Source organism: Lissotriton helveticus, chromosome 1_1 (genome assembly GCF_964261635.1).
Source record: "Lissotriton helveticus chromosome 1_1, aLisHel1.1, whole genome shotgun sequence".
Taxonomy (NCBI): Eukaryota; Metazoa; Chordata; class Amphibia; order Caudata; family Salamandridae; genus Lissotriton; species Lissotriton helveticus.
Genome location: NC_136057.1, coordinates 1,633,974,961 through 1,633,993,790, shown reverse-complemented (window position 1 = coordinate 1,633,993,790; position 18,830 = coordinate 1,633,974,961). Strand labels below are relative to the sequence as shown.

Here is an 18,830-nt window from a genome sequence, read left to right as displayed (position 1 = left end):
GAGATTATATGACTGTGGCTGCCTAAATCCCTTGTTCCATGTGCTTGTAAATCTGAGAAACAATAAATCAGGTAATGATGTGCTGATAAATATATGTGAGGTGGTATTCTATAAATCTGAAGTACTTTTGTAAACAATCTGAATAATTCCAGCTCTGCAATTTTGGATAGTAAAAACCTAAGGAAGGCCAATGGATTCCTAGCTATCCTTTCTTATGGACTGAGGAGGCCAAAAATGCTTTAAATGAAAGTAGGGTTCAATTGAGATGCTCAGATGCTTTGTATCTCCACACCGACTAGACTCCACAAGAAATATTATAAAAGAACCATTACTGTACCTACAAGCTTAAACACTGTTGTGTTTACCTGAAGAGTTCAAACGTGGCCTTTCAGGGATGATGAGAACTGGGAATGAACTCTTCCCCCTTATTGCCTGCTATTTTTTGACGAGTGGAAGTAGTTCACAATTCTGTTCCAGCCAACATTTCACATTGTTTGGCATTGAAGACGAAAGATGCTAAGATATTTACTTTGACATTACTACATCAATTAAGTATGTATTTGGAAGTTAAATGTTTGCATATAATCGGAAAATATGCGTTATTTTTTACTAATTCATATCTCTACAGGCTAAGCATTTGAATTTTAAACTGTCATCGGAATCATACAGGAACAATTAAAAAATGATTAAACTTTGCCTCAATCACAAATGTGGGAGCTAACCGAGATTCCAGGTATTTTGAGAAGGGGAATTTAACCCAAGTGTATCATTCGATCATTTAGCATATTATTGTGCAGCATTATATATTTCAGCTCGTAGAATAGCCATATTCAAGCCCTGGCAGTATCCCCAAAGCAAACCCTAACCTGAAAGTAGTTACTATATTTCAAAGCAACATTGTGCCTGCAAAATGTTTTCCAGAAGGCTGTATCATGCTAATTGACTGTTTTTAACAGCTTTATTTTGCTGAGGGTATCATGTTTTGTAGAATACACTAAATATCCTTCGTTCATTCGTCTTATTAAAAAGCAGACAGGGCAGAATTATCCATTTTCTTCTCATGTTTAAGGATTTCAGTTGAAACTGAAGATCATTTTACTTCCCATCGCTTCGTGCTTCGTCAACGTCTACAACAAGATTAATGTTTATTTCGGTATTATATGTATAACATATTGACCATTAAAAGCACTATTGCCTACAAACAGTACTAAGACAAGCCTGCTGAGGTGATCAAAGCGCGGGTCTCATTTTACCGTCCAGGAAGACGTCATCAAGCTGCCGCTCTGGCAGTTCTGGCACATCCTGCATGGCTGCATCTGCATCCATCTCATCCACTGTGGTGTGCCAGTGTCGCGTGCGCCGGGCCCAGGCTCTTCTTTTATCCGCAGATCCTCTGGCTAAGGATAGGTCTTCCATGGCGCGAGGCAGTTAATGTATAGAGCGGAACTCGTTCAGGGCTGCGTTAAAGACCTAGAAAGGAGGGAGGATGAACAAATTCATTTTTTGAAGGGTTTTTGACAAACACCTGTTTCTGTAGCGCAGTGGGTGTGATGGAGCAATGTGAAGCCCTGCAGGGAAGAAGTCCTAACTTATATGGGTAAGTGAGGTAACCAAAGGGCTGGCGTACCTGAGGAAGCGTTTTGCCTGGTATTCACCTAGTCGTCCATTACGGTCAACCTCCCAACATCTGCTGGTTGTTCCCCGCTTTAAACGCTCCCGCTTTGGTGGCCAGTCTATCACCGTCAAGGCAGCCACTGCCTGGAACTCTCTTCGCCTGCCACTACGCGCTACCCAGGACTTTAATCTTTTTAAAAAAGCACTTAAAACCTACCTTTTTAAACTGCCTTTGTAATTATTCCAGCTATCCCGCCTCACTGCATTTCTACGCGCCAGGATACTCTTGAGTAATTGAGCGCGCTACAAAACCATTACTAATAATAATAATAACATTGTAAATGTGGTCACCCGGCCTGGCATTAGCCTGATAGACACAATGGGCAGCCAGTCCCTGCTAGCCAGCATCCTGGGGTGCATATACTCCCTCACGGGGGACCAGAAAAGAAGATGATGCAGTTTTCATTGAACTCTGGATTATGACTTGGATGTGGTAAGAGGTGTGCTTGAATGCATCCCATACCCCTATGCTAGAGTTACTTTGTCAGAAAGGATTGTGCAATGTTGACTGGTGCCAAATATAGCCCCTCTTCGAATTGTAAGTCCAGAGTTCCACATTGCTCATGGAAGAGTACAGAGTTACATTTTTACCCCTACTCTAAAGGTAGAAAGGTAACTGAATAAAATGCAAGACCTTCCAAAAATCAGTGGGTAACTACGTCCATAAGGCAGGAGAAAGATGACTTCAGTGGGCGTCTGTCACCCTTCCCGCTTGGACCATGAAAGTTAAGGTATATCTGTGCTGGGAGGCACCTGCCTGGAGCTCTCACATTTTTAATGACCCGAGTAGTGACTGGGACGTATTTTTAATCATTATGCTTTGACCCTGAGTTATAGAGAGAGTGTCTGTGATGACTAGCTTCCTGGCTCACCACAGCAGTCAGGAGTTACCATGCCTCAGTTCCATCAATTGGAGCTGTTCACCACTGGTGTCCCGGGGACAAAGTACTACTGGAACCCAAACTGGATAACCAAGTTTTTCTCTGCAGCACTTGTCTCTCTGGTTAATGGGACTGAGCAGTACAAGCCTTATTCAAGGGATGGTGTCAGGGGCATCTCAAGGATTTAGTGGACCCAGGACCAAACATAATTTGTGGCCCCCAAGTGTGGAGAAGTGTGTCTCACTGGTTAGAGGAGGCAGACCTGGAAGCAGAGGTCAGCCCGGGACCAGGGTTCAATTCCCGGCTCGGCGGGATCTTGAGTCCTAAAATGTCCATGGACTCGGCAATTCTCGCTCCGGTGCCTACTCGATTCACGGGTTCACACTCTGCGACTCTGGGCAATAGCTTGCTTAATCTCCACAACGGCCCCTCGCGGCGGGATGCCTGGCTTTCACCTTGCGGATACCCTGCCGGGGTTATCTTACAGGGGAATACCAGAACGGGTTCCATAAGCAAGCGCTTAGAAACCGCTCGGTGATTTGCGCTATATAAAATTCCTGTACATTTACATTTGCTTGGAAAAACACTGTATTTATTATACATTTTGAATTCAGTCACAGCCTCTGCAACTATGGTGAGATAAATGAGAACCCTCTTCTTGGACAGACTACATCTGGGCCCAACACTGCAGAGCACAGTTTCTTTTAGGCTCATCAGCACCAGAGAAGCTTAAAGAGTAGTGGCGTGAACAGGCCCGCTGCATGTGGTGCAATGGACTGGTGTCTGGTCTTTTCGGCCTGTGCATATGAAGGATGCAGTTTTTTTTAATGGATTCCTGTTCTTGCTCTATGAGGAACAGGGATTCTGGATCATTTTTCATTAACCTGCGATCACACCAGCTCAGCAGTGGCTCTGCATGGACAGTGCAGACATGAAGGGAGCATATAATGCTGCTCTGCAATGCATGTGGTCTACCAGCATGGCCTACACTGGGGTCACACTGCAGCGCAAGCAGTCTCTAGCTGGACTGCACCAGAAAATCAAAAGGACTAGTGGCCGAACCAAGCCTTTTACCCACAATGCATGGTGAAGCTAGTCTGTCAGCACCCTTCAGGGCATGGGGTGCTGATGGGTGCTTTTGATTACTGCACTGCCTCTGCTGCATGAGACTGGTATCCAGAGTCAGGAGGCACCAGGCTGTGATCACACTGGTCTGGCAGCAGCTTCACAAGAATGATGCAGTCACAAAGGGAGCACACAATGCCAGTCTTCAATCCATAGTAAGTGACACATATTGCATAAAGGCAAAGGATTGTCAGTGGGCTGGGCATACACTTTTTAGAATGTTACATATTTGATGAATCTAACCAGAATCTAATAGGTAATTTTCTTTATTTCTCACTATCACTCAGGTAGGGGTCCGAATGGACAGACAGACTGGGCTGGCTAAAAAGAAAAAGTAGACAACCCAGTTATATAAAAACTCTAGACAGTCTGAGACTGTCACACAAGCCTAAAGAGGGGGCCACTTAAATTGTGGGGGCCCTGGGCCAGAGCCCACTTTGCTCATGCCTTAAAATGTCTCATGGGTTGGTGGGTGAGAAATTTGGAACACAAATTACATGTTAATACCAGCTAAGAGCAATGACCAGTCAAGCCTTTACTTTATAAAAGAAAAGAACTTTAATATACACAATAAAACATGAAAAATATACTACAAATAAAACTAAGATACACAGTAAAAAATAGAAGTCTCTATGTCCCTCTGGGCCAGAGTTCTGGTGTTAAGCAGTATTATATCATGTAAATCCTAAAAAATGTAAAGAACAAAGCTAACATTGCATTATCCAGGTGTCTGCTGTCTTGCCACAGTTAGCGGAGCCCCACTAGTTCAATAGTCATTGGGCTAGCTGTATGAGGACAGTCGCTCACCAGGGTGCCAGTCCACTCTGATACCCTCCGATTACAAAAAGGTGGTGAGGACCTGTACCATAAAGCCTACAGGCCACAGTCTAAGGGGAATATTACCAACAACTAGCGATAATTATCGCTAAGTTGGCTTAGCGGGAATATTTCTATCGCCGCCCTTCACCTGTTTTTATCGCTGAGATACCTTGCTATTAGCAAGGTTTATCTCAGAAGCGATAAAAAACAGGCGAAATGCGTGAATATCGCTGTTAATACAGCGATATTCAGGAATTACCGTGACACTGCTCTTAGCCATGTTATCCACCTCTCATTGGATAACATGGCTAAGAACTGGTCAGGGCAGGCGTTAGCTTTTGGAGATATTCGCGCTTAGCGCGAATATTTCCAAAATTACGCCTGTGTTGATCATAGGCGATAGCGATTGCAGCGACTCTTTTCAGTCGCTGACATTTTGGCACGCCCACTTTGTATGTCATTAGCGATAATTATCGCTGACATGCAAAGCGGGCCCCAAAATGCCCGCTCTCGCCTACAAGCTGTCGCTAACTGGTGTTAGCGACAGCTTGATAATAGGGCGATAAAATTATCGCCGCTTTAGCGGGAAAAAGTCCCGCTAAAGCGGCGATAATGGCCCTTGGTAATATGCCCCAAGATTTCCTAATATCAGGGCACCCACAGAGATTGATCTACTGCTATTAGCACAAGATAGGTAAGGGAAAGCTGGACTCTATGCAATACCTGGGGAAGAGATGTAGAGTTCAAATGTTAACATTTTCCACAGGGAATTCTTCTCTCATCTACAGATGGTACCTGGAAGCACTCACAGGCTTTCACAGCACGGGAGAAGGGTCAGGGGGAATCAGTATCACCTTTAAGGAAAGTATAAAGGTTCCAAATTCTCCCTTGACGTTATTATGCAGCAAGTATCCTTATCTTGAGCAACTGTGTGCAGTCTCCTCATGCTCAAAAGTGCCACTCGCCTCCACAAGCCTCACAGAAGCTAGTTCTCTGGTGGGATGCTGCCTGATGAGCTGAAGCCAAGCTCCTTCTGGCCAACTGGCAAATTCTTTCCATTCATGATCTGCCACAGAGAAACCTTCTCCAGCCTAAACTCTGTTCCCGGGTCTGCAAAGGAGAATGGCAATCTAACTCCTCTGGATTCCACTCCTGTATCTCAGCTTCCTTAACACTCCTGGTGGGGTGTCCAGTCAGAAAAAATAGAAAAGCCATATCAGTGATTGAAGAGGGCCTGCTTCCCTGTCGCTTGGTACATGTCTGGCCTATCCCAAAGTGAGGAAATTTGATTACCTCCAGACCAAGAGCCCTGACCACCACCCAGCAGATTGGCAGGGGGTTCTGCAAGCAAGGGAGTCTGAGCTACATACATTTAAATGTACCCCAACCAACCACATTTCTACAAGGAGTAGAGAGGGGCACAGGGGAGCTCAAATGTCCAGAAAAACAGATACCAGCTGGGCTCACATTAAACGCAATGATCGCTCCCAATCCTCAACCATTCAACACACTGGCTCTCAAAGCACACATAGCAGGTATGACAGAGACAAAAAGAACCCAGGTAAGTGCGACTGCACAGTGTTTACCCGTAGGATTCTTATAGGTAACACTTTTTCAAGGTTTCAGGTGTACAGGTGGATGTATGACACTAAAACGCATGCTTTTACCACGCATGCTGTTACGACGCAGTTTTTACAACGCATGCTGTTACAACGCATAGCGCTTTGGGGTGCTGGATAGTGAATAGTTTAATTTACTATTCCAACTCCAGTCCCCGTGGATAGTAGGGAAGGTGTTGGATAGTAAATTAAATCTATTCCCTATCCTAGAGTGCCTCCCAGCGCAATGCGTTGTAATGACATGCGTTATAATGGTTGCGTCGTAAAGGCACTGCGTGCGAAAAGTTGCGTTGTAAAGGTTGTTTCCTGTACAGGTACCACTGAGTGTAAATCAATAATGCCAATAATGTCAGCCCATCACAGTCTGGGTTGAGAGTGGAGTAGCCGCTCTCTGTAAAAGGGGGGTTCACTATGCATGCCCCATTGACCTCAGAGCCAAGCCCTAGGGTCTAAATCCATGTAAAGAGTGAGACCCTCCATGGACGCTTGTGATTGTCATGCTAACTGAGGTAGAGGTGAAAAAACCTACAACAACTTTCCAGTGGCTTGCCAGGAGACCAGTATAGGGGAGGATAGCACACTCTCAATAGCAAAGCAGACTTCCCATCCCTGCACAGTCAGACAAGGGAAAAGGAAGGAGGAAGAGAAAGATAGAAACACATTGACAGTAGGAGAGTGAATAGATGAAAGAGACCAGCAAGCATGAGATCAATAAACAGTTAAAGTGTAAAGGTTGTGGAACAAAGACACATGAGGTAAAATAAACACAATGCAACGTTGGCGTTTAATAATACCTGTGGTGTGCTCCTAAGAAAATCTTTCTACTCTCTCAACTGTTTTTTTTTTAATTTTAACAAATTAAGCAAAGTCTGTGACCAGGCTGTGAATACGCACACATACAAACACAAACAAATGAATTTGTGGTGAGCATTTTTCCTGGCCCATAAATGAGCTGACACGTTTTGTGAACAGAAATCACTCTCCACAACAGAGTCCCATGTGGCTATCTAAAAAATCTGCCATGTAACCAGTCTCTGTGGTGCAGCTTTGGATATCCCAGGAAATGACTACTGAAAGCTTACAAGAATGTATCCTCTGTTTGTGAACAACTAAGGAGGACTTGATTGGTGGTGTCGCTCTACAAATAATTTACAAAGGGGGCGTGGCCAGAAACATTTCCGACCAACAGCTTTAGAAGGGAGCTCCCGACCTGAATACATCATGCTGCATAATCCTACTGCTCCTCTGCAACCGGTTGCCACCATTTGAGCGCTGTTGCGCCTGGGTGGAGCAGAGACACTTCTGGGACCCTCGGGGGCATCTATGAGCACTGAGGTGGCTGGAGGTGAGCAATGTACATGCGCTGCTCCCGTGGAGGCTGCAGGCATTAAGATGGGGGCATGCTGCAAGAGCAGAGTGTGACCCGCCAGAACTGAACCCTGGACTGCCGTTGGGTTGGTTGGCAGACGGGGAGGAGCTCCCCTGAACTGCTGATCCAACTGGGGGATGGCTGCAGGTGCAACAGAAGTCATTATTATTATTACTGTTGGGATGCCAGGTAAGGGCCTACCCACGCTGATCCTGTACGCATTGTGCAGTGAGGTGTGGTGAGACGAGGCTGGCAGCGGGGGAGACTCAACGGTACCAGCATCATGGTGGGGTTGTGGGGGGAGCTTCCGCCAGCCCACTCCTTGCTCCCCTCTGCTGGACTGTGGCCCAATATGCGTGCACCAGGAGGCATTGCTGACGTAGCAGGAGGGCTTGTGGATACAGAGAGGATGCTCCAGGGATGTGAGGCCCAGCCCAAAAGGAGAGTATGGAGGCAGGAGATTGTGCCACCTACAGCGTCCAGGCAAAAAGTGAAAGACTGATGCTTGAGAGAGAGGGGGGGGGGTGTTGGACTGGAGCTTGGAGGTCGAGGATGCTCACCAGATGATGAGGTATCTCCTGTGGACACAGCTGAGACTGTAGGGCGCCAACGGTGTCATTGAGGTATGTGGCCTGGACCGCAGACACAGTGGTAAGGCCAGAAAGGGGTCTATTTTGGGGGGTGACAAATCCCAGTTTGTTGGTATGGGGGCACTGGACCCTTCCTTCTCCAAAACTATACCTATCTGGATGCTACTGGGTTGATCGGAGACGAGTGCTGGGACTTGGTGACACTGTGAGCCTGTTTCGCCTAAGCTGTGCTGAGGACTGTGCTGGAGGCTTCACTCTGGCCTGTTAATGGGAAGGATAGGGTATTGTGAGGAGCCCAGTAGACATAAATTGATCGGTTCACTGCTTATGGAACTGGGGTGCCCCACTGGCTGAAATCGGAGGAGGGGCTACATGTCCCTCAGGGCCCCACTGGGGCTCAGATCCTAGCAGCAATTGAGGCCTCAAGCGCCAATGTACAAGACAATATGGATTCGGTCTCCATGGATGTGAACTTGCTGCGGATAGACTTATGTAAGGTAATTGAGAGGTCCCTTGCGACGGAACAAAAAGTGAATAAGCTGCAGGAGGAGGTGTCAGCCAAGCTCCAGGAGATGAAGGAATGGGTGATTTGTAGGGAAATTTGGAGGGAGGTACACCACGGCCCTATTGTATCGCCGCATCCCTCTAACATAGCCCAGGAGACACATCACAGGGTTCGGCAGCTAGTGACTTCCAATATTGCAGCTAATTGGAGTACACACTGTCTCCCAATAGCGCGCCACCCCATTGCATCCCCAGGCCATGTGGAAAAACGAGACCTCATCCACATAGCAGCTCCCACAGCCTCATTCTGTGCAATTGTAAAGGTGTGAGGTACATTCTGTGGATGTACATAATATGAACCAATCGTAGCCTATGTTTCGGGGATAAGCGCTCTATCTGCCAACAGCAGTATTCCCACATGTCGGTCGGGATCTCACATCCTTCTTCCCGCTCACATGCATCACTTGGATCACTGACAGAATATCGACAGTCACAATATCGAGATGACAAAATATCGAGGTAAAAATATCGACTGCCAAAATATCGACTTCCTATCTTCAAACAGGTAAGTACAAAAATATCGAATCCAAAATATCGAGTGAAAAAATATAGACTGTCAAAATATCGAATTTTTAAAATGTCTTAAAAGTTATTTAAAAGTAGTATAATAATAAATAAAATTATTTTTTAACTTATTTAAAATACTTAAATAAACATAACATAAAAAAATAATTAATGTAACTTTAAATAAATTAATTTATTTTTAATACATATATATATATATATATAAAACGGATTCTATTGCAGAATGTCATGCGCTCTCAGGCAAAAAGACAGCGGGGGATCCAAAATAGCTTTAGAAGCAGTTTAATACACAACGCGTTTCACCAAAACAGGCTTGTTCACGTGTACCTGCACACCGGAACACCCACTTTTAAATAAAGTTTACATGCTTCAACCCAAAAGGTAGACATGAAAGTCGGACTGACAGAAAATAAGTGGCAGACATCTTGGAATGGTTTGCAGTACATGACAGCAACATGCCCAAAGTAAAAAGTATAAACATAAGTTGTTGCTGATATTAGTAGGTTGACAAAAGTGGGTTGCCCAAATTACATTATGTTGCCTGGGTAGCTTCTTGTGGTACTGTAGAGGGCGCCGTCAAAGGAAAAAATATTGTTAGTAAGACAGAAAAACATCATCTCAATTATCATTTTCGAGTGTTCTCGATAGCACAGAGGTCTATTTTTTAGAAAATGTTCACAAGCTTCAATACCATGTTGGTGATTTCGCCACAGTTCATTATGTATATTTGCAGCGTGCACCCTGTAAACAGTGTCTGTAACTGTTGAACTGAGCCCACATGGTGAAACCTTTGTGATTTACTTATTTATTTTATTTGATTGATGGTTGGGCGACCCACGACAGACCTGTTACCAGAGGCTATGAACTAGAAGTGTGTATTTTAAACGCTCCAATATGTCAGCCCTTGCTAGGGACTTCACCAAGATGTAGATAATACTCATTATTCATTTTGTACCACAAGAAGCTACCCAGGCAACATAATGTAATTTGGGCAACCCACTTTTGTCAACCTACTAATATCAGCAACAACTTATGTTTATACTTTTTACTTTGGGCATGTTGCTGTCATGTACTGCAAACCATTCCAAGATGTCTGCCACTTATTTTCTGTCAGTCCGACTTTCATGTCTACCTTTTGGGTTGAAGCATGTAAACTTTATTTAAAAGTGGGTGTTCCGGTGTGCAGGTACACGTGAACAAGCCTGTTTTGGTGAAACGCGTTGTGTATTAAACTGCTTCTAAAGCTATTTTGGATCCCCCGCTGTCTTTTTGCCTGAGAGCGCATGACATTCTGCAATAGAATCCGTTTTGAACATTTTACCCGGACTGCTTCGCCGGGATCTGCGCCAACTTCCATCGGGTTCCAGCACTCCGGTAGAAGCGTTTCTTTCTTCACCATATATATATATATATACATATTATTAACAAAACATATACAATATTTTTACCGTAGGATAGCAAGAGGTTTAAATTTACTGTAACAACTCCAGTGAGTGCAACAGTAGGGAAAGTGTTGGATAGCGTAGGGGTAAAAATTACTATTCCAACTCCAGAGAGTGCAACAGTAGGGAAAGTGTTGGATAGTGTAGGGGTAAAAATTACTATTCCAACTCCAGTGAGTGCAATAGTAGGGAAAGTAAATACTTCATATATAAATATAAATAGCATAAATAGTAATACCAATTACAAATTAATTAAAAGATTTTCCAATTGTATAAAATATATTAAATAATTATTTATAAATCAAAATTCAAAGTATTTAATTATAAAAATTACCTACTAATACTAATTAATTACCTATTAACAATAAATTAATTTACAATTTAAAAAATAATCAATTAATATTAATTACCAATTATATTTTAATTAATTACGTATTAATAATTAATTAACGATTAATTCTAGATGAATACCAATAAATAAATATTCCCCCATAAACCCATAACCCACTACAGAAAATAATGTAATATAATTAACATATTTATCAATTAATCAATTATAATTATTTACCAATTATATTTTAATTATTTACCAATTAATAATTAATTAACAAGTAATTCTAAATAAATATCAATAAATAAATTAACATATTTAATTAATTATAATTTAATTACTTCCCACCCTATTCCCCTATAAGCCCACAACCCGCTACAGAAAATAAATTACAAATATTAAAATATTTATCAATTAAACAATTATAAATAATTACCAATTATATTTTAATTAATTACCAATGAATAATTAATTAACAATTAATTCTATGTAAATATCAATAAATAAATTAACATATTTAATTAATTATAATTAAATTACTTCCCACCCTATTCCCCTATAAACCCACAACCCGCTACAGAATTATATTACACAAAAAATAAAAAATAATATTAACTTACCTTAAATTCGATATTTTTGTTGTCTACATTATGTCTAGTCGATATTATGTCCATTCTATATTTTTGATTCGATATTATGTCCATTCTATATTTTTGATTCGATATTATGTCCTTTCTATTAGATATTAATTTTTTTTAGTCAATATTTTTGTTGTCTATATTATGTCTAGTCGATATTATGTCCATTCTATATTTTTTACTCGATATTGTGTCCAGTCGATATTAACAACTCGATATTTTGACTCTATACCGCATCACTTGCCACTGAAGGCGTCCAGCTCAGAGGCATGGCTCATTGTAATAATATAGTTTAGTAACAAGTTTCCGGGGGGACATTGTGTTGTACATGTGTTCTAGCGCCGTGGGGCTGGGGTGTTGAAGAGGGTATCATATATCGCACAGCAATGCACTCTTAATTGGTAGTATAGCAGAATGTCCAGTGCGTTGGGCCCTCGCACAGAGAGGTCAGTCAGCCATGTAATAAACCCACCCTCTAGGAACATGTCTGCAAGCGTTTTCATTATTCCCAGTTTTGCAGCTCTGTTAGCTGATCCCCTTACCTGCAAAGGGGATACTAGTGTGTTATCCGCCAGTGGGGCTGACGGGGCGGGTACTATTGTGAGCCCATCCCTGCGACGGAAACCATCTCACGCCCATCTCTCGCATTCCATTGGATCTATTTCGACTTTGGGTGCCTTGAATTGCTGGAACAAAGCTGTTGTCAATTGCCATGGAGACGCCTGTGGTCCTGGTCCAACTCGACCGACACATGCGGCTGAAATGGATTAGGATACAGCCAGTTTTGTAAGAAACTGGCATGCGCACACAGGGCATACAACTGTAAATCTGGCTCCCCCCGGCCGCTGCACGCCATTTGTACCTCGCTCTAGGCTGTCGTCCAGCCCAGTTAAGCACAATTATATTAGACCGTAGCCTTTTGAAAAAGCGCACCGTAAAGGGCTTCGGTATGTTGGCAAATAGATATAAGAAGTTAGGAAGTACAATTATCTTTGCTATCGCGATGCGACCAGCGAAAGACAGTGGTAGCTTGGTCCAGACTGGAATGCGGGACTTCAACCAGTTCACCGCCCATCCATAGTTAGCCCTCCAAATCTCATCCATATCTTGGCTTTAGCCAGATGCCCAAATATTTGACTGGTTCCGTGGCCCATCAATAGGGATATTCAATTTGGCATGGGATGGTGGCATCCCTGAGTGGGAACATGATCAACTTTCCACAGCTGATCAGAATACCTGAATGTCCGCCAAATCTTTTTACCTTGCGCATCAAGTGTTCCAGATTGGTGCTGGGCTAACGAATATAAAGGGTGACATTGTCACCATATATTGACACCACCCATCCCTGGGTGGTGAATACAGTGACGCGCTCCACATGGTGCTGTTGCAGCCTCGCAGCCAGTTGCTCCATTGCCACTGCAAAAAGCAAGGGACACAGGGGCCATCCCTGTCTAGTACCACGTGTGATCCCAAATGGCTCAAATACTTGTCTGTTTAACCGTACCCAGGACGTAGATTGGGCATAAAGGAGTTTGACTTTTCATATATAGCTGGCACTGAACCCCAGTCTCGCCATTAGTGCAAAAAGAAATGGCCAATCTAATGTATCGAATGCTTTCGTGATGTAAAGAAGGGCCGCCACAGCCATAAGTGAGGGATGGATATGGTGCATGACAGCAATGACCTGTGCTATTTCCTCCGGCATTATCGGAGCATCTAGAAATTCCCCTGTGGCCCGATCCTAGCCAGAGCAGCTCAATAGTGTCAACGTATTCTGATAGGGCTTGTTGACCCACAGTCGAGCTCGCACTGTATAACTTGGTATAAAAGTAGTAAATAACTTATTGCATTTGAGAGGTGACCAGTTGTCCATTACTGTCCTCCAATCCTTCCACATAAGCCGAGGCGTGTGGTTTGCGCAGCAGCCCTGCTAGGGTCTTACTAGGTCGGTCTCCCTCAGCAATTGACCTCCCTTTCAGCTTCTTCACAATATTCTGATATCTTTGCTGTTATGTCTGCCAGCGTAGTCTGACTCAGGTCAACAGCCTGTGCCAGTTCTAAACTGCGATCTCTGCCTCTAGTCTGCTCAAGGTACCCCTGATTGCCTTCAGCATCCCAGCCTGTTTTGCAATACATGTCCTGCTTATCACTACCTTGAAAGCCTCCCATAATGTGGATGGCGACTCAGCCGATACTGCATTGCTTGCGAAATAGTCCACAATAGCAGTGCGTATCTCCTCCGGCCAAGAGAACGCTCGCAGCATGGTCTGTGTTATCGTCAGCACCAGTTACACTGGGGCATGATCCGAGAGCATGCGAGGGAGGTGGTTCACAGCCACAGTCCAGGTGACCACATCTCTGGTCATAAACCAGAAATCAATGTGAGACGAGACCATGAGCTATGGTATGCAGAGTGGCAGGTCCAGCTTCATGTGTTTCCATGTGTATGACGCCATATATCAGTTAGCTTATTGACAGTAAATACAAAAAACAAAAATGTGGCTGACCAAGGTTTTGCACTTCAATTTCCAGATAGGCTTATCGGTTTAGGTTTGTGCACAAAACATCCGGAGCTAGCCACACGGAGACTCCACTGTTGAAACAGATACCAAATCTTGAAAATGAGGACGGTGCACCAAAATTAGAAGTCCAACAGATTTGTGATATTGTGAAAAGTCCTTTATTATTTCAATCTTTGAAATGCTTCAGCCAACGTGTTTCGTTCCTTGCGGAACTTCATCAGGGCTTAATAATTTCTTAGGAGTCCCACAGAGCAGCCGAAGTCGTGAGTCCAAACCTCTATGATGTGGGTAGGTCAACTTATGGTGATTAGATGAAATAATATATATAGGATCTTAGAAGCAGCAAATGTCAGCAAACAGGTGTCTTTAGAGTCACAGCTGATGAGAACCAAAATAATGGTTGTTGGTCAGTACGTATACGAGAATAAATCACTGTTGCATTCAAGTGGATCAGCCGACCTTGTCGTGGTCATACAACTTGAATAGGTACCGTAAATATAGAGTAGGTCATATATAACCCTAAACAGCATGGAGGAAAACTTCCCCCTGTTTACATTTGTCCCCTCTGATCCTTCCGTGTGGATACCTTGCAAGACGCCAACTTGAAGAAAAGAAGAAAAAGAGCTGTTTGGGGTTATATACGCCGTACTCTTTATTTATGGTACCTATTCAAGTAGTATGACCACGACAGGTTGGCTGATCCACTCGAGAGCTGACCCGGCCCTCGGTCACTCGCTATCTGTGCGGGAACATTTCACAGCCACTCAAGGTCCTCGCTATCTCAAACCTGCCCACATGCACTGTGCTTATCAGCAGGTGCCATAGACAATTCCTCTTGCCCCCGCACTGCAGCGGGATCATTTACATTTAGTTTGGACCACCACTACTTCCCAGGGTCTGCAGGATGAATTTGGATTATGAGTTTGGCCGCCCCCTCAGGGTGTGTCAATCTTGCAGCCGGAAAAGCCATGCCCCCCAAGAGGAGTGGAAACTGAGGGCTTCCGTATTTAGATATCCACATCAAGCATGCTCCAAGTCTTGAGTATTACCTCAGTCTGGGCCGGGTCATTGACAATCTACACAAGTTCACTAGATTTTGGAACACACTGCCGGTCTTGGTGATGGGCAGAGCAGCCGCGGCCCATACAGGTAAGAGCAGTGTGGTGGTGGAAGCCACCGCTCTTACCTATTCGGGCTGCAGCTGGGGCAGAGTGGATCTAAGTAAGATTGTGCTTCTGCCTTGGTGTCTTTATGCAATGCAAAATTTCTCTGTGACCTGCGGACATCCACATTTACAGAACTCAATAACCTCCTGGTGTCCGTAGTGTGGGCGGGTAAGAAAAGCAGATTCAAACTGGACATCCTGAAATTGGACCCTAACGAGGGCAGGTTGGGACTTCCCAATCTGCACATCTACTATAGGGCCGGGCTACTACATTACTCAGCATTATGGTGCACGGGTGGTAGTAACCGGAAGAAGCAGCTGTTGGACGGACAAGTCGAGGAGGATGAACTCCCCAAACTCCTGATGAGGGGCATGAGGGTGTCAATAGACAGCCCATACATAGTAAGGCAGGGTCTGGGAAATGGTGATGAAATGAGTCTTTGTAAAGACCCCCGTTTTCTCCACTTCTCCCTCTCTGGTGCCTGAAGCCTTTCCAGCACGTACAGCCAATGATTAATATGTCCCAATTTATTTATTTATCTATACTACTATTATAAAGGAAGAACTTTGAACCTTTGAGGCGGGTAAACTCGGGAACCACAGCACCAATCCACACAACCGATACATCGTTGTAATCGTCAGGGTGTGCAGATGGACATAGGCTATATAAACGTAATAAATATACGTTATTTAAAAAATTTACAAAAACAAAAGTAGTCCTTTGGAAGAAGCGCCGGCCACGACGTGCGTGCCCGACGTGAGGAGCGCGGGGAGGAGCGGCGTCCAGGAGCGCGAGGCGGACCGGCGGACATGGTGCGGGGAGGAGCGGGGAGGAGCGGTGAGGAGCGGCGGACAGGCGGTGAGGAGCGGCGGACAGGCGGGGATGAGCAGTGAGCGGCGGATGAGGTAGGTCATTTATTTATTTATTTAGGAGCGGTGGAAAAATGAGGCAAAAATTAAAATCGTGAGCAAGAGGAAGCAAACGGAGCATTACAAAAGTGAGCCAAACGGTGCATTACTGGAGGAAAAAGTTACGTGTGCAGGTTACAAAAGCATAGAAAGTAAACATAGAGGTATAGGAGGAAAAAGTGACGTGTGCAGGTAGCAAAAGGAAGCAAACGGAGCATTAAAAAAGTGAGCCAAACGGTGCATTACAGGAGGAAAAAGTTACGTGTTCAGGTTACAAAAACGTACAAAGTAAACATAGAGGTATAATACTGCAATATATGGAGGAAGACTCCGGGGGACCCACGGACAACGTCGGGGCGGGCGGGGGCCCTGAAGCCTAATTGCTCCCGGACAACGTTGGGACGGGCTGCTACAAAAGCGTATAAAGTAAACATAGAGGTATAATACTGCAATATATGGAGGAAGGCACCGGGGGACCCACGGACAACGTCCGGGCGGGCGGGGGCCCTGAAGCCTAATTGCTCCCGGACAACGTCGGGACGGGCTGCTAGTTTATTTATAAAGCGCAACATTCGTCCCTTGAGACATCACAGTGCTTAAAACGGACTAGTGGTGAGTAGAGACTAATGGGTTAATGGGTATAATATCAGTCTTTACGCAATAGGTATGTTACCCAATAAATGGCGGGTGTCTGCCATAGGGTGGTAGTTCTTTACCTGAATGGCTCCTTTTTTTACTATGGAAGAGGCTGAGCGTCTGTTCCAGATGGACCGGGTTCAGCTTCTACAATATGCTGAACTGTCCTGTATGGTCCTGAAGATCAAGTCGACCTTTCCAGTGGAGCTGGAGGAGTGGCACACTCTCACCTCAATATTGGACCTGTGGAATAGCAAGGTCATCATCTTCCATCTATCGCGGTGTTGAAGGGAGACATATGTATTGAAATGACAACTGTACGCAATAGCTGAAATGTGGACTTGGATAAGCAGCTTATGGATGGCGAGTGGAAGCGAGTCTGTGCCCAAGTGAAGGAAACCGCTAGCAATGCGCACTTTAAGCGGACACAGCTCTTTTACCTTCACCATGGTTATTGTATGAAACAGCCCTGCACAGAATATTTTCAGCTCAGGCAGAGGACTGCACTAGATACAGTGTGACCCCAACTCACTTTTTACACATGATATGGGGATGCCACAGGTTAGAGGCTGACTGGGCAGGGGTCATTTGGACACTTCAGGAGGTCCCTTGCACCCGGATTTAGCTAACGGCTCAACATTGTCTTCTCGATCTCCTGCTGATTCCCAAAACAAGAGTAAGATTAGGCATAGGTTTGTTGGACTGGTGTTAGCAAGTAGACGTAAAGTGATACACTGGAGTAGGCCTAAGCCCCCACCCACTCACTACACAAATGACTGGCTGACCTGCGGGATTGGACTATAGCTGAGCAGTAGAGGCTGAAAAGAGTGAGAAATTATGAGAATGAGGAACATGACCTAGAGATATGGGCAGAGATGGTGAAGCAGGTGGAGGGGGTGAAGCAGAAGAATGATGATCCCTGCCCATTATCCGCTGGTGCTGATGAGGGGGGGCCTTGCTCTGATGAGTGAGTCCCTTGCTCATTGCACCACCAGGATTCAAGCAAGCCGGGCCGAAGACACCTGAAATGGCAGAAACCGGTCCCCGGAAGCTTGTTTCCTTCCCAGTGTAAGAATTGGCTTTTGTAGTCTGGTCTGCCCTGTTCCCATGATGCACTGGGCCAGGGACAGACTAATTTGCATACAGCCAGGTTCTGAAACTGGGATGGTGCAATGAGCTAAAAACGGTGTTGGATCTAGCCCTGATCTCTTGACTGGGTGAGAGTACTCTGCTTAATTCAGAGACTCTGTCCATCACCACCCCTTGTAAATAATTTTGTCCACCCTAAGCGTGGAAGGGTATACTCAGATGTGAGTCCCTTGCTCATTGCACCATCAGGATTCAAGCAAGCCGGGCCGAAGACGCCTGAAATGGCAGAAACCGGTCCCCGGAAGCTTGTTTCCTTCCCAGTGTAAGAATTGGCTTTTGTAGTCTGGTCTGCCCTGTTCCCATGATGCACTGGGCCAGGGACAGACTAATTTGCATACAGCCAGGTTCTGAAACTGGGATGGTGCAATGAGCTAAAAAACGGTGTTGGATCTAGCCCTGATCTCTTGACTGGGTGAGAGTACTCTGCTTAATTCAGAGACTCTGTCCATCACCACCCCTTGTTGTAAATAATTTTGTCCACCCTAAGCGTGGAAGGGTATACTCAGATGTGAGTCCCTTGCTCATTGCACCATCAGGATTCAAGCAAGCCGGGCCGAAGACGCCTGAAATGGCAGAAACCGGTCCCCGGAAGCTTGTTTCCTTCCCAGTGTAAGAATTGGCTTTTGTAGTCTGGTCTGCCCTGTTCCCATGATGCACTGGGCCAGGGACAGACTAATTTGCATACAGCCAGGTTCTGAAACTGGGATGGTGCAATGAGCTAAAAAACGGTGTTGGATCTAGCCCTGATCTCTTGACTGGGTGAGAGTACTCTGCTTAATTCAGAGACTCTGTCCATCACCACCCCTTGTTGTAAATAATTTTGTCCACCCTAAGCGTGGAAGGGTATACTCAGATGTGAGTCCCTTGCTCAT

At 44.8% G+C, this 18,830-nt stretch overlaps 1 protein-coding gene across 2 annotated transcripts in view; it reads right to left on the bottom strand.

Moving 5' to 3' along the window:
- Positions 1 to 18,830, bottom strand: part of TESPA1 (thymocyte expressed, positive selection associated 1) — a 624,465-nt gene that overhangs the window by 391,234 nt on the left and 214,401 nt on the right. For both annotated transcript variants that reach the window (XM_078688622.1, XM_078688631.1), the window contains exon 2: positions 1,254 to 1,470. In XM_078688622.1, coding sequence (XP_078544748.1) covers positions 1,254 to 1,416 — 163 coding nt within the window. In that variant the 5' untranslated portion in view covers positions 1,417 to 1,470. The remainder of the gene's footprint in view (positions 1 to 1,253; positions 1,471 to 18,830) is intronic.